Genomic DNA, 17,246 nt, shown 5'->3' with positions numbered 1-17,246 from the left:
TGTACAAATTATGGCAACATAAGGTTATTTAGCTTACAGGTATTAAAAGCATCTACAGTGTTGTGGCTGCCACATCTAAGTCAGTTTAGCAAGTCAAAATAACGTAGCTTTTCATCAAAAAGTCCTTACATATTTGCTCTTTAGTACATTTCTTAATGCATCTGCTATTCTTCCTCCTGCATCTAGGTCGGTCTACCTTGCCCAAATTCTGACTATACTTTCTTTCCATTGGTTTCTCTGTAGGTAGATCATGCTTAGTCCAAGAATCTGGATCTCTCATAGTGCACCTGTTGAACTCCATCTGTTGCTGTATTGACTTACTGACTTTTTGGTACAATAACTGCTGAAAAAATAAAAAATTGTTTCAGAGTGGATAATAGAAAGCGTCATCAGAGCAGAAAAGACACAGTGTAACTTGAAGGACTTCTGCCCTGTGATTAACACCAGGTTAAAGACCTAACTCTATCTAACTTGAGTATGTCTGCTCAAATTCTATTTAACCCTTCAGTAACCTGGCATAAATAGACACAAACATTGCTTTCCCAAGGACTGTAGAACCAATCAATTTTCACCTGTGGGTATGTACGTATATAGATAGAACTACCTGCAGAACAAACCAAACGATACACACAGGGTTTACAAAAACCTAGAGACAGATCTAATTATGCCCTAAACAAATAAAGCTGAAAAGAAAAATGCATGAATAAAGCCCAAAATGGAAAGGCGTAAGGGAAAATAAAAAGTATTCCCAACTCTAGGATGCCTTGTACTAAATTACACATGCAAATTTAACTGCGGCAGTTATCCTTCAACTAACCTTTGCTAGCTAGAAGGAGTGCAGAAGCGCTCCTAATCCACTTCTGTCCACAAATCGGACAAATTAGCTTGAATCACAGCTAAAAAGCAAACCACTCTAAAGACACCATAAAAGACAACAAAAAATGTTTCTATAAATACACCAGCAACAAAGGGAGGGCTAAGGAGAACCTCCAGGCTTTGTTGGATGTGAAAGGAAACGGTGACAAAGGATGAAGTACCGAATGCTTCTTTGCCTCTGTCTTTTTCTGTAAGACCAGCTGTTGTTTGAGTACCCTGCTCCCTGAGCTGGAAGACTGGGATGAGTAGCAGAATGAAACCCCCATACTCCAAGGGGAAATGGTCAACAACCTACTGCACCACTCCAACACACATGAAGCTGTATGGGGTCCATCCAAAGGTACTGAGGGAGCCGACAGAAGGGTTCACTAAGCTATTTTCAATCATTTCCCAGCAGCCCTGACTAACCAGAGAGATCCTGGTAGACCAAAGCCAGCAAACGTGATGTCCACCTACAAGAAGGGTGTGAAGGAGGATCCAGGAAACTCTGGGCCTGTCAACCTCACCTTAGTGCCAGGGAAAGTTATGAAGTAGATCATCTTGAGCACCATCACGCAGCACATACAGGACAACCAGGGCATCAGGCCCAGTCAGGATGAGGGGCAGGTACCTCTTGACCAACCTGATCTCCTCCTATGACAAGGTGACACTTAGTGGATGAGGGAAAGACTGTGGATGTTGTTTATCAAGACTCTACTGCAGCCTTTGACACCATTACCATAGCATTCTGGAGAAATTGGCTGCTCATGGCTTGGACACTCTTTGCTGGGAAAACAACTGTCTGGATGGCCAAGCCCGAAGAGTAGTGGTGAATGGAGTTGCATCCAGCTGGCAGCTGGTCACAAATAGTGCTCCCCAGGGATCAGGCCAGTGTTGGGGCCAGGCCAGTTTAATTTCTTTATCACTTATCTGGATGAGGGATTGAGTGCACCCTCAGTCAGTTTGCAGATGTTGGGTGGGAGTGTTGATCTGCTGCATGGCAGGAAGGCTCTGCAGAGGGATCTGGACAGGCTGGAATGATGGGCCAAGGCCACTTCTATGAGGTTCAACAAGGTGAAGTGCTGGGTCCTGCACTTGGACCACAACAACTCCACTGAACACTGAAGGCTTGGAGAAGAGTGGCTGGAAAGTTGAATGGCGGAAAAAGGCCTGGTTCAACACCAGCTAACATGAGCCAGTCTGTGCCCAGGTGGCCAAGAAGGCCAATGGTATCCTGGCCTGTACCAGCAGTAGTGCGGCCAGCAGCACCAGGACAGTGATTGTCCCCCTGTGCTCAGCACTGGTCAGGCCACATGTCAAATCCTGTGTTCAGTTTTGAGACAAAAAAGAACACTGATGTGCTGAAGTGAGTCCAGAGAAGGGCAGTGAAGATGGTGAAGGGCCTGAAGCACAAGTCCTATGAGTATCAGCTGAAAGAGCTGGGTTTGTTCAGCCTGGAGAAAAAGAGGCTTATGGAGAGGTTGTAGCCAGGTGTGGATCAGCCTCTTCTCCCAGGTAACAAGTAAGATGACAAGAAGAATCGTCAAGTTGCACCAGAGGAGCTTTAGATTAGGTATTTGGAAAAAATTCTTCACTGAAAGGGTTGTTAAGCATTGGAACAGGCTGCCGGGGAAGTGGTTGTCTCACTAACGCTTGAAGTGTTTAAAAGAGGTGGGACATGCTAGTGCTGGGTTAATGGTTGGACCCATTGCTCAAAGAGGTCTTTTTCAACTTAAATGATTCTATGACCTCAATTATTTTAACTGAATTTATTCTGAAGCAGGTTAAAAGTATGCACATCTATTAATACAGTCCAACAGAAGGGATTATGGTCCCTAGCTAAGGACGTAAAGAGTTCCAGATGCTTGCAAAGTGACTGTATATTCTCACACTGGAGCAAATTAGTGTGGGAATAGGATGTCACCAATAAAATAAATAAAGACCAGGAAAGTAGCTGAAAACTGAAAGTGGCCTTCATCCTTCCTCATAATACACAGAGTGGAGTTTATCTTTCTAATAAATCAGACGCTGAAAGTATCTGAATGCATATTTTGCATTCAGGTACTTTCAGTGTCTGATTTAGTCTCAAATAAGTATGGCAAGCAGAATTTAAAGTGAGTTATGAACTACTCCTATTTTATATCTTTCATACTGCTTCAAGTAAGTCTGAATTACAAAGAAACTCAAAGTTTTCACTGAATTTAATGTAACCTGTTAAGAATTGTACTTAATGGTTACCAGTGTTTCTTTAAAGACTATGCACAAGAAACACAAGTGTAATAACAAAATGTTAATTGCTTTTTAGGTATTCCACAGAAATGCTAAAGATTAAGTGTACTGTGATGACAGCAGAGCTCAGCATTTAAGACAGTATTTATAATTAATATTAAATTACTCCCATGAACAATGAGAAACTGAAGTTACATGTTTATTTTCTCATTATGTGATAAAACTTCCAGTATTGCTCAGTCTTACTCCACCATAGATATTGAGCTATTTCACTGTGCTCCTCTGTCATTTTAGTAAAATCCCATGAATGCTTAGAAATGACCTTAAAATATAAAGGTGGGGGAACACTTTAACCATGAGCTAGGCTTGCTATTACACACATATGCTTTGAAGCTGTCACAAATGTTAGTACAGAAATATTCAGAGACTACACCCACCATTGCCTCCTCTATCCTATGTCCAGGAACATGCCCTTTCAAAAGCAAACCACCTCTGACCAGCCAGCTACATTGGAATATCCAGTTTTTAGCTACAGCCCCTCTGTCTTAGAACATTAAAAGGATAATTTCATTTCTAAAGCCATTTTATTAAATCAAAGTGCATCCTTTTGCTGCTGCCCCACTGACATAAAATGAATGTGTGGCTGCCCATGAAAATGGGGAAAGGAGGAGGCTAAAGCAAGAGGTTCGTTCAGTTTCAGTTCAGGTGGGGTTGAGAAGTCGTGTACTGCAGGGGTATATGAGAGTTGTTGGGAAGGACCTGGTGTAAGTTCTCAAGAGACAGTTCTTAGGTCACATAATCCTAAATATTCTCTCTCCTTGCTCTCCAAACATGAATTAAGCTGGTCTGTTCCAGGACCTTTCACGCTCCAATCCCCACCAGACCATATGCCCTCTCAACTCTCTCTCCACAAATGCGCTGTTCTGTGAATTTTCTTCTTGAAGGTAGCCCTGAAAGAATACAGCAGATGGCACCGTGTGGAACACACTCGTCACAAAGCAAAACCATGATGTGCACAGCTAAGAATGTTTTGTTGAAACCAGAGTGCAATGGAAGCATAAAGAAAAAAGAACCCTGAAGCTGACTTACAAAAGCAAAAGCCAGAAAATAAAATTCAGTGATGGAACAATTACAAGCATGACACATTTCACACAAAACACATAATACAAGCTTGTGCCTAGCAAAACCTGGGCTTTATTGTGGGAGGCTGGGGCTAATGTTGGTGAAGTAAAGGTGGAATATAAAATTAAAACACGAAAAATTCCTTGGCTCCCATTTAGCCAGAAGAGCATAAGTACAGTTGTCATTACTAGCTGACCTGAGACATCACAAATTAAGATACTGTTGCTAATGTTTAAGGTAGTCTCTTCAGTGTCAAGATCCATTTTCTATTTGGCGAATGAAAAATTAAAACTGTTACAGAGTAAAATTAATTGTGAGACACATGCAATAGCTTTTCAACTGTTACTTCAGACATCTGACAATAGGTGAATCATTCTAGTCACCTGAGTAAGATAAAAGTCGAAACACAGTAGCATTACACAGCTTCTTGGAAAACTCAAACACTGCACTGGCTTTCATGACTTTCATTCTGCAACACTGAGTCGAAGAGAAATCCATTTACTGTCATTGTTACACTGATACAATGCCAAAGCTCCAATTTTGTTTTGCAGACTTTCTAAATTAGTAGAATTGCAACTTTAAGGCATTTTATCTATTACCAGAGAAAGAATTAAAGATGTTTAAAGGACCTTTAATACCCAAATCAAATATTTCAACCATGAAATCACCTTTTTCAATATAAATGTTTCAAAAATATCTATGAAATTCTAAGTTATTTAACTGAACTTCCAAATTCTGTTTGGGCTAAGTTTAGAACAAGGAGTTAGCACATTCAATGTATGCAATAGACCGTGTAGAGAGACAGATAGATAGATATGTAAAGTTGGGTAAGTACTCAGGACAGGAAAGCTTGTTTTGTTATGTTTTGCTTCTGCATCACTCTATTTTCGAATCCTCTGGCTATAGCACACATATATTCTATTAAATGTGTTTCTCTCAATCAGCTGCATCCTCAAAGAGGTACTTTCCATGACTACACTTTCTTAACGTATCAATCCATTGTGAAGATAGAAATAAAAATAAATAAAAATCACACTTCTTGAATTTAAAGAACTTGGCTATCATTTATGCATAATAATTGCAAAAAAGAGAATACAGAGACTGAAAAAATAAAGCAACGAACTGAAAAAATGTAGTCACATGCCCTAGAACATTTTAAAATTACATAATTACATATTCCTTCCTTCTGCAAAATCCATATTAAATCCCTTCTGCAAAATTCATATTAAACCAATAGGATATAGAGTGCCCATCCATACAGTGAGCCACTATTTTAAATAAATGTAAATAATACTTCGTAAAACAGTCTGGAAGAAAATAGTTATCCCACTAAGAAAACCATCAAAAATCAATAATCAAGCCAAACTCCCATCCCCCACTGCAATGTAGTTTCCCAAGGAATTTGTTTGTTTAAGTGGGGGAAGTTTTGAAAACGTGTTTTGCAATTCCTCATGGATTATCAGCTGAAGAGAACTTGAACATGCTCTTTTACCTAACAAACTAACATAACCCATAATTTGACTGTCACAGAAAATTGCATGATAAGCATTGTAATACCCGGAAGAAATTATCATTTATAGTTATTTATGTTAGATGGGCTCTGAAAAAGTAACACTTCATACTGGGCTTGGGTCCCTCACAGCAGACAGACATTTAAAATACCATTTCCTGCTCTTAAAGCACTCATATACAAATACTCAGTTATTCCTTGTTTAAAACAGACCATTTCTTTTTCTAAAGCACAGGAATATTGCCTCACATAATAGCAAGAACTTCTGAAGTACAGCAAGTATTTAATTCTCTAAAATGCCAAAGGAGCTTTTACCCTGGGAAAGCAGCAGTAAGTTGGGAAATACAGAAGCTGATCTATTTTGTTTGTATCTATATCCTTAAATTCATTCCCCAGGCTGCTTCAACTTATGTAAGGTGTGGTGCAGCATTAGGATCAATTTCATGGTACCTCTCCAGTCCAGACCTAGCAGCTACCCACATTATGAACAGCTCAGTTTGATTCCCAGCAACAGCTCAGATGAAGACCACAAACTCTGCTCAGCTATGGGGCCGGAAATGAAGTCTGTGTGCTGGACATACCATAAAAAGGCTATAGCAATACATGTCCTATGTTCACTTTGCTCTCCAAGCAAGTAGCAAGACTGATAGCTCCAAGAAGTTTTGCTAAAGGAGTTAATAATAATAAAAACATTGTCACACATCCTGCTACAGGGTGCAGGCTCCACAGGCCCCAAAAGTAGCAGCTTTAATAGCTTTCTGAAGTAGAAAGAAGCCCTCAGGAGTAGCCCTAAATGTCAGTACAAATGTATCACAAAGGACTTTCAAGAATGGAATTTTTAAAAATTCAGGAGGAAACTCTGCAACACATGCACAATTAGACATTAAATGGAAAATAACCCAACTAAATTAATTGAGATTCTTACAGAACAGCAAAGACACCTCCTAAACTTGGTCAATCCATTTAAAACCTATTAGTTCCTACAGGATTTTGAATTTTCTTGCCAACTATACTGGCCAAAATTTTGGTTCTCCCCTTCCCACATCAGTTCAACATGAGACAGATTCAAAAACATGAGTATTAGGATTACAGGCTGCCAAAACTAGAGACTATTAGAAAGAGTTATGATAGGAAGTAAAGCTAACCTTTATAAACCACTCTAACCCTATGTAATCAAATCAAGTTTCTGTTTTAAAAACTGAATATATTAAGCTGCTTGAGTAATAGGACATCTGCCAAAAAAAAGTCCATTCAAGGATTTTAATCATAGCATTTGCTCTAGTCAGTCAAGTGTTTGTGAGTGTTTGCTGAAGACCATAAAAAAAAAATCATGGCATTAAAAGCTAAACTTGATGGTTCAGTTGACTCAGCCTACATAAAACATTTGGATATGCTTTCTTTTTCATGTTTCATTCTGCTATCCATAAATCAATAAACGGGTCAACACTTTGCAAGCATTCTATCTCACCTCATATGTTTTCCCCAAGAAGTCTGTAGGGAGTGTCTGTACTCAACCATACTCTGCACGTGTTTTATGAACACTGCCCCTCCTACCTATCATGCATAACCCCATTACTGCACCCACATGAAATCTGATGAGGTGTTCACCCCAATTACAAGTAGTGCAAGTGAGGAAAGAATCACTATGTGCAAAGTAAAGATGGTAGTAGACAATAGTAGATACAGAGCAGGGATTTGATTCTTGCATGACTGCTATTTTATGAGGCCACACAGTGAACCGTTTTTCAGCTGCATCACTCCAACTGAACAAATCTAGCCTGAGGTCTCCCCACTCACAAAGCAGTTTCTGCTATGCCTTCAACTCTGTCCAATGTTCTTTTACCAAATTATCCTCCTTCCATTGCATTTCTAATATTTGCCTATTTTTGCAATTTCACAAGCAGTAGAGAAGTCTAGTACAGTCAAGTACATATCATCTTGACTTTACCACCATATCAACCTTACAGAAAAATTTACTTTTCAAAAAAGCTTCAAAATAGCTCCTTCCAAGTAGGTCAACAATACCTTACAATTGAGAAACCCCAAAAGCCAGGCTAACTTGTGCTAACAGAGTTTCTCAATCCATGTCATACTGCAATAGAAGTGATCAAAAAGATGCCTGATTTGGATCCTCCTCATTAAAGGGTAGGTGGTGGTGTGGTGGTGAAGCCTGGAAGACTATTCTCACATAAAAATCTCTAACCTTTCCTTTCATGAGCACACAGGCCCCACTGATCAGATCGGGACTCTATGCAAGAATATTTTTCCTACAACAATAAAATGGCAGAAATGAGTTTGAGCTACCTGAAATTCTGTTAAAATTATTAATATTAGTAGAGTATAAAAAAACACTCAAATGTTAACAGTAAATATAATACTAAAAACTATATTTCAAAAAAATAGAAATAGAGTACTTCCCACTTCACAGGACCAAAACACTTGTGAATGAAGAACATGTCATAAGTTTTTAATATGAATCTCATGAAATTTGCAACATCTCAAAATTAATTCAAAGTGATTATATTCAAACTGAATTGGAATCAAATTATTTCCTGAGGTCTGGAAGTTGTCTAAGATTATAAACAAAAGGAATTGTTTTGGGAAAAAACCCTAAAGTCTGTGAGAAATGTTTCCTATACAGATCCACATTTATGTACTTCACTTGAACAGGACTGTGTGATAGGTTGAAAGGCTCCAGAAAGACAGATCCAGTTTGGAGACCAAAGTGGCTGTCAACTCTCAAGAATACATTTAGTACACAATCTGCTGTCTATTTTCCCAGCAAGAGGCACTAGCAGGGAAGCAGTGGCCAGATGAATTGCCTGGGTGGGCAGTGGTAATTGATATTATCGACACTGTCCTCTTTACGCAATTTTTTCATCTCTCCTTATGACCACCAACTTAACATGCTCTTATTCACCTCTTCTTTCATCACCTGTTGCTCCAGTGTCTTGATATGCTCTGGTTTTATTTGTATACGCCTTCCCTCTGTCACTCAATCCCAGTTTATCCCTTAACATCAGTCACTATTTACATTCCCTCCCAATGTTCTTATTCTTCAAAAATAAGAGATTAAACTGTATTATAAAAACTGGTGACAAACCAGCTCAGGAAACTAAAATGTTATAGCATTTCAATAATTTACCTCACTGAATTTACTATGACTGCTTTATAGCAAGCAAGAAGAAAAAAACTGGACTGCATCGTGGGCAACAGAAGAGAACTACTCCAGAAGTCAACTATCAGATCAGGTAACTACAGCACAAACCCACAACCACCAATGATCGATCCATACACCACTTTTTATGTTCACTTCAGTCACATTTTGACTTTTAAGGAAGGTTTCATGTCATATTTATAGATGCTAAATTATGTTTTCATTAATGAAACAAGTTTACAACAGCTCAAGGATCCATCTGGCAAATATGATTTGAATATAGCAAAACCTGTATATTTGACAGTGCCCGAGATAAAAATATCAACTTCCTTTAACCTGCCTGTCTCTGAAACTCAAGCAATGACACTGATCTTAGGTTTATTTTCACCAGCTCATCCCCATTCACCAAACCCCATTAACACTAGATTATGGTATCAATGATGAGAAAGTGGATTGCTATTATAGCTATAAGCCATATTTGCTACCAGGACAATTATGTTACCTCAGAGCGAGGTGCAATAAACAATGGTCACCCCTAATGGTAGGTAAAAAGCCAGTGGTTTGAGTGATCAATGCTGCTGGTTTGGAAGAGCCCAAAAATGTATATGAGATTGTGGTAGTGCTCCAAGAGCTGGCAGGGATGCAGAAGACAACGTTCCCAGCATGAAAAGGTAGGCAAATGGAAATGACAAAGCCTGCACTGGTGCATCATCTTGCACATGCAAACTGGTAGGGAGAGGGTCTCATGCTCACACATATGAGCTTTGGTATTCCAGCCTAAGAAAGCTTTCACTAAGGTAACTGGTATTAATCTGGCTTTTAGCAAGATGTTAAAATTCTCAGGGGAAAGAGAAGTTTGATCTCATGTCATGGAATATGATTAATGATTCAGATACAGTTCTCACACATGTGACTTAATGGTAAGAACTGTACAAACTGAATGTACTATTTTGACAGTACTCCCTGAAGACAACTGAAGTACCAAAAGTTGTTATCATTTCACTTGGTAGCAGTATCAGAATGCAACAGTTTTGCTATATGTATCTATCTATCTTATATGTATACATATGCACACATACAGATTATTTTTTATACATATATATACACACACACACATATATGATGCAAGCAGCCAAAAGAAATAGCATCTGGACATGCTGTACTTTAGAAAACCAATGCATAGAAATAGTCTCTGTTCAAGAGCTCCATGATTTTGGTTGCCTTGGGTCTGCAGCCAGGTTGACATTTAAGGCAACATCTGACAGTAAGAATGCTCTCACCTGACAAATGAGTTAAATCTGCTGTTGTACTTTCATGTGCAGCTTTCACCCTGTACTTGTGTGTACACAGCACCACAATTAAGCTCTCGGTCGACCCAGCTGCCAAACCAGCCAATAGATGAACCAGATTTCAGACATGAAATCTGTCCCTTCCAATGTACCATCACTATCCATGTTTCAAGTTCTTGGCCTTAGAATGAAATCCTGGAATTAAATGCTGGAGGCCTGTCAATGGCACATCTTAATGTCAGTGCTGCCTCACTTCATGAATCAGCTCACCTGACCTAGAAGCTGCCAAGAAGTATACATATTTCTCAAAGCCTCTGGACCAGCTCAAGTATGGAAAGTAAACATGACATGAGAAATAAATCAAAAAGTTGCACAAAATAGGTAGTCAGTGTGGAAAAAAAAAAACAAACCCAGTAAACCTAGTCATAATGTACAGGTCACAAGTTCTTAACTGACAGCATGGTGATCTCAAAATACCAGTTTAGTTTTACCTTGCACTGGCATTGTATTTCAATGGAGATCAAAAACCAAACACCACCCTCTCTCTACTGCCTTGGCCTATCATACTACATTTGGGTCACTTCTGGAAGAAATGCCAACACAAGTGAGTCTCAGTGGCTGATTTTACAAAAGCAGCAAATCTTCTTTCTATGCCAAATCAAAACCTAATTTTACTGTCAGAAAGGCAGCTCAAAAGGGATGTTAGGGGGGGGAAAAAAAGTGGTATTTTATTCAATTAATATGTAGAAAACCCAAGGCAATTCTGCCTTTCTTCCCACCCTTGATTGTTTCATATGTCCATACCAGGAAACTGGATTCCCGAGTAAATGGGAAAGCTTTCTACACCTTAGAGGCAACGATATTTTTCAATTCAAAAGAATAAACGATTTGCTTAATGCTCCTCATTTTATCAGATATACTTCAGTTTCCTCTGTGGAGCACAAAACAAATACTAGAGAATAGGTGACTGACTTCACAACACACTGAAAGATATCCTATGCAAGCTTGACAGGAAAAGCCGAAAGAATTGAGAAAAATATCAAACTGTTCCACAGCAAAGTCTACAGCCACTGTCCTGAAAAAAACAAAAAATCCAGTTTACCTGGAGAAGCTGCTAAAGAAGTGGTTTAAAAAAAATTAGAAACAAAGCACTGCTACTAGTCTTTTCATAAGCTCCTTTCCCATATTATATTCAGACTTGTAAAACACTTGCAACTATGAAAAACCATTCCCACCTAGCTACTCCACACTGTTTAAGAGAGCAACATCATTTTTTACTCTTTCCAACAATTTCGCTGTTGCAATAGAGAAAGCCCTTTGTTTTCACTCAGTTTCTACCATTTTATGTTCTCTTTCCTACTAATTAACTTAAGTGCATTGCCTCTACCATTTCTGGCATGCAGCAACACGACACTGGCATGATTCTTGACATTTCAACTGCTTCTCACAGACCTGCATTAAAATCAATGAGTTTTGTCAACTTCATCTATTCCCTAATTAACAAGGGTACATCCAGCAGCACAGGCAGCAATGCCTTCTGTTTGTGTACTCAGGAAGATGACTTTGCATCAATTTACACATTGCTTTCAACAGGAGTTTATCTTTACAGCTAGATCATTACTATGAACTTAACTCCCACAGCACCATTTTAGTGTCCTTCAGGGCTTCAGTAAGAAGTTACACAACTCAGCACTATAAAATTTTTGTTTATCCAACAAAAGGATGAGTCTTTATTATAAAAATCAGATAAAATTGGCACAAAAACGTAGGTTGCATGCTTAAAAGTTTCCTCCATAATAGAAATGAAAGCCTTTGCTTAAATTTAGATTAGAAGATAACTACTCCACAGGATACAAGCTAAGGTTCGTAGTCTCACTGTAGATGTGTTTAAACTATGCTCCCCCTCATTCTTAACTTTATTAATTGGAAGTCTGCACTCCCTCCATTCATTTGTGTTTGCAGAAAAACACTTATATCATGGGCAATTACTTGACATTTTGAAGATATTTTGAGATACTTGGCTTTCACATCACAAAGGTTTATTACTTCACACAGCATTTAAAAACAAAGCTATTCCTTGTTCTCTATCCACTATTCTGAGCCATGATTTGTGAATGGATTACATTTGCAAACTGGGGGGAGAGTAGTGAGGGGGGAAAGCCAACTAGAAAAGAGGAAGTTGTGCTTTTGAAAGTATCAAAGTGGAGTGCATGCTTCACAGAGAAGTACAATTTCAGCAACAATTTTAGATGTAATTTAACACAGAATATCTAGCATGCATTTCCAAACGAAGCGTCTCCTTCCTTCGTGCAATTAACAGTGAGACCCAAGACATAAAATTTTAAATTAAAATCTGACAATTCGCTATTTTAAAGTCATCTGCCACTTACCCTACTTAAAATTCTAAAAACCCCACGGATTCCCAGGATTAATTAACCGGTAATATAAAAATTCATTGTCACGTTTTTGCATTACAACAACCCTGCCCCACAAGTCTTGTCATCTTTCACTTCGCCTTGCTGCAAGGAACGAGTGCAACATTTCTTGATCTCATCCATAAAATGGTTTCGGTCCCCTCCAAGACGGAAAAAGAACAGACGGCTTCTACAGGAGGGAAAGCAATCTTAGGAAAAATCAAGAGGTGTGGGAAACAGCAAAAGTCCTTGGGCTCAGAAACGCAGCTACGAAACACCTGGCAGTAAATCAATGTCACCCATTTCGCTGTAATCCCTCAAGTCACTTTTATGAAGATTACTTCCTTCAGCGCATTCCTCACCCTGCTCCCTCCCCGGCCGACAAGGACTCCAGTAAAGACCACTTCGGGAAGCCGCACCGCACACACGGGACCGGCGCCGCGACAGCGGAACCCGGACCGGGGCGCGGGTCACGCCTGGCACAACTGTTTCGCTACCAGCCCCTGACTCCTGCCCGACTCCCGATTTCCTGCCAGCGCCACAACTTTCTTTCCCCGTGCCCTCCGGAGAGTCCTGCCGCAACTCCAAGGGATGCAGAGGAACTGCCGCCGCCCTGTTCCCGAGGTCTCCGCCGCAGGGGACACCCCAGCGCCCGGCACCGCCGCTCGCCCCCGGCGCTTCCCTTCTCCCGCGCTGCGGTGGCGACCCCTCACACTCCCTCCGACCTGCCACAGCGTGTCCCGTCCGCACCGCCTCCCTCTCTCTCTCCTTGCCTCCCTCCTCGGCTCCCGGGGCGGCCGCGGCTGCCGGCTCCCTCCGGGGAACAGGCAGGGGCGCAACTTTGCGGAGTGGCGGAGCGGGGGGCGGGCGGCCGGGCCCTCCCGCCGTCCCCGCGGCCACGGCGGAGGGAACCCGCGGGTCTCCCCCGCCTCAGCTCATGGCGCGGTGCTTTCCCGCCTCCCCGTCCCGCCCGGCGGCGGCGGCGACTGACCAGGGGTCGAACTCGTGGATGATGCTCTCGAAGCGGATGACGGCGAAGAGCCGGGAGCTGAATCCAGCCAGCCAGGCCAGGAAGAGAATGGTGAAGGAGAGCAGGGACTGCCAGCCCGCCGGCTGCGATAGGCCCCCCGACAGGCCGCCGGCCGCCCCGGCGCGGCTGTGGAGCGGCGCCGCGGAGTTGGCGGCGGGTCTGTGCTTGTGGTCGGGGGCCGAGTGCTCCGCCATGTTGTACCCGGGGCTCCCTCGCAGCCTCTCCCTCCGCCCGGCGCGTGCGGGGAGGAGGAGGCGGAGGAGGGGAGGAGAGGAGGGAGGAAGGGCAGGGGGCGGGGGGCTCGGCAAGGGGCGGGGCGGAGCCCGCCCGTTCTTGCTCGGCGCTCCTCGCTGACTCCCCGCCGCCTCCTGGCGCGCCCGGGCTCTGCCGCTGCCTCCTCCTCCCGCCGCCGCCGTCACCGTCCCCCGGGGCGGGGGGGAGCACGGCGCGGCGCGCGCGAGCCCGGGGGGCGGGGCCATCGACAGGACGGGGGCGGGGTCAAGGAGCCGGAGGGGCGGGGCTCGAGGCGGCCCGGGGCGCGCGCGTGGCTCCGAGGGGCCGCGCCGGGGTGGGGAGGGGGCTCTGCCTGGAGGGGGCTGCGGACGGGATCCAGGCGGGAGGGAAAGGGGCGGATCGCGTCTCCCGTCCTCCCTCCCTCCCGAGCGGGCCGTTTGACATTGCCGCCCCTCTGGAGCGGGAGGAGCTACCGGGGGAGGGCGGGGCTCCCAGGAGAAGGCGAGGGGGCGGGACCGATCCCCTTCGGTAGCGCCCTCCTAACAGGAACTCCGGTGACGGCCTGTCACGGAGCGACAGGTATTTAAAAGGGGCGGGTCATCCCCGAGTAGCCAATCGGAGCGGCACGGCCTCGCGCTCGGGGGGACGTCGCGCCCGGTGCCAGCCGTTGGGCAGTTGACTGGCAGCTCTTTCGTCCAATCGAAGCGCGGCGTGCGAGTCACGTGTGCGCCCCCGGCGCAGTGCCAGGGCGCTGCGGTGCGTGTGGGCCGGTGGGTGGTGCCGCTCCCGGCGTGCTCTGGAGCGGAGTGTTAGCGGAGCATGCCGGGAGTTGTAGTCCACCGTGCGGGGGCGCGGCGAGCCCCTGAGCGTGTGGCCGGTAACTCCGTTTGTTAGGAATGTTTATTTGTCCCGGCGGAAACTGCGATGGCTGGCGCTGAGGGATGTGGGAGAGCTTCGCCCTCATGTAGTTGAGAGTAGCAGCTCCGGGCAAGGTCAGGGAGAGCCCTGCGTGTGCCACTTGCCTCAGCTGGAAGCATTTTTACAGAATCCATCAGTGCATCAGTTAGGTTGGAAGAGACCATTGAGGTCATCGAGTCCAACCTATGGCCGAACACCACCATGTCAACTTGACCATGGCACTAAGAGCCAGATCCAGTCTTTCCTTAAACACTTTCCATTCCAGGGATGATGACTCCACCACCTTGGTCATGCGCAGTGACCAGCAAATGGATACTTTGGCTTTTTTGGGGCGGTGGGATTGTTTGGGTTTTTTAATTGTCTTTTAGGAGTTTTCTCATTGAAATGCTATTTGGGAATCTTTGTAACTTCCTCAAATATTTTGCAAAACCTGTGGCTATAAGGAGAAGGTGAAGAAAAGCGAAGGCTTCCGAGGTTGCATAGTCAATGGTGTTTGAGGCATGCTGGCCTTTTTTCTACCCTGAGATGGCCTGCTTTTAGAAAAAGTATGATACTGAACACAGGCAGAATAAAAGACTACATGGCTCTTTGCACTGATCACACGAACAACATATGTTTTATGGCTTTTATGTGGGGCTTCAGTTTTGAAATTAAATAGCTTGGTGTTTGTTGTCTGAGGTTTGGGCATTCCCTTTGATGCACAAATGTGGCTCTTCAAAGGTCCTGAAGACTTGCAGTTCAATTTCACTAGTATGGATGGGGACTATACTGGGCCTTAGTTGACTAATATAATTCTAATTTGTCCTTGCTGTTGTCTCTAGCTTTATTTTGTTTGGCAGAGAAAGAAAACAGTATGTTTCTTTCTGTGCACACTGGAAACCTTTCTGTTATAGAATCCTAGAATGGTTTGGGTTGGAAGGGACATTAAAGATTATCTACTTCCAACCTCCCTTCTAGGAACAGAAGCATCTTCCACTAGACCAGGTTACCTGGAGCCTCATCCAACCTGGCATTGAACACTTCCAGGGATGGGGCATCCTTCAGCTTCTCCGGGCAACCTGTTCCAGTGGCTCACCACCCTCACAGTAAAGAATTTCTTTCTAACATCCAATTCAGACCTACTTTCTCTCAGTTTAAAGCAATTCCCCCTTATCCTGTTACTATCTGCCCTTGTAAAAAGTCCCTCTCCAGCTCTCTTCTAGGGCCCCTTTAGGTACAGGAAGGTGCTCTGAGGTCTCTCTGGAGACTCCTCCAGGCTGAAAAGCCCCAGCTCTCTCAGCCTTTCTCTGTAGGAGAAGTGTTCCAGCCCTCTGATTATTTCTGTGGGCCTCTGCTGGACTTATCCAAACAGGCCCATGGCACTGCTGTGCTGGAGACCCCAGAGCTGGATGCAGCCCTCCATTGAAGTTGCTCCTCTAGTGGAAAGCTCTGTTCAACAATCCTTAGAGAATGTAACTATTTTTCCTCAATCCCTGCATTAGCCAGGGGTGTGACTTGGTAATGTATTTGAAAGCAGAGGAAATGTATTGTCAGGTGTGTGTATATGTTTTGATCTGAGCACTTTGGTATGCTCCTGCTCCTAAAGGACTTCATTTCACACAGCCACAGAATGAGGCTTAGGAAAAGTTCTGGAAGATTTTGAGGTTCAGTTTTGCTGAATCTGTCTTTAAAAAGCTAAATTTTTGTTAGGTAGGGATTTTTTGTTTGTGTTGGTTGTGGTTTTTTTTGTTGTTGCTTTTTAAAACACTGCATTCTTTCTTATCTTGTTTAAATAGGCCAATAATCTGTTCAAGATAGATTATGTTAGACGTTTGCCCCTCTTCTAGTGTTGTCAGTGAGGCTTTTTTAATGAGCTGACCAACTGGCATTTCAAGGGAAGGATTTTTTTTAATTAGCTCGTGAACGCAGAGCAAACGCGAGCAGAAATTTGCAACTATGAAGTGTTTTCTAAAAGGTACTGGCTGATTTTACAACAGGCTGAGTCCTGGTCTACTTTTCTGTATTTCTATTCTCTCAGTTGGCATCCTGTTTTTGGTAACAGCAGTTCAGGCTTAACGATGCAGCAGAGGAGCTGTTTCAAATGGCAGTGTTGTACACTGAGAGAATACCTTTGTATTTTCTTTCCTTCCTGACCATTTTTTTAGATGTTAAGGAGCTAAAAAGGACCAATGATTCATATAAGCTGGAAAAAAATATGTATATCAGAGCTTTTTTTGAATGTGTAATTTACTACCAATGTTAACTTTCCTTGATTTGGAATCTGATTTATTTAAAAGTTATTGCAGATCATGGTGTGGATGAGGTTATGTGATGTTTACTTTAAATTTCAGTGCTATAACTTTTACTTGCAACAAGGAGGTTATATCATTCTGAGTGTACTGTCAGATTTAGATCAGACAATTTTTTGAGCATAGACAAGCCCAGACACTGTGATTTATTTGAATGCTGACTAATGGTAGAGGGTTTCTGTGTCATTGGTAACAAATTA

At 43.0% G+C, this 17,246-nt stretch overlaps 1 protein-coding gene across 1 annotated transcript in view; it reads right to left on the bottom strand.

The window, feature by feature from the left end:
- STT3B (STT3 oligosaccharyltransferase complex catalytic subunit B) overlaps nt 1-14,155 on the bottom strand; it is a 51,325-nt gene extending 37,170 nt beyond the window's left edge. Inside the window, exon 1 of the mRNA XM_053975082.1 lies at nt 13,568-14,155. Coding sequence (XP_053831057.1) covers nt 13,568-14,085 — 518 coding nt within the window. The 5' untranslated portion in view covers nt 14,086-14,155. The remainder of the gene's footprint in view (nt 1-13,567) is intronic.
- Between the last annotated feature and the right edge of the window lie 3,091 nt (nt 14,156-17,246).

Source organism: Vidua macroura, chromosome 1, assembly GCF_024509145.1.
Source record: "Vidua macroura isolate BioBank_ID:100142 chromosome 1, ASM2450914v1, whole genome shotgun sequence".
Lineage (NCBI taxonomy): Eukaryota > Metazoa > Chordata > Aves > Passeriformes > Viduidae > Vidua > Vidua macroura.
The sequence above is the reverse complement of the archived record's forward strand: the minus strand, read 5'-3'. Positions and strand labels throughout refer to the sequence as shown.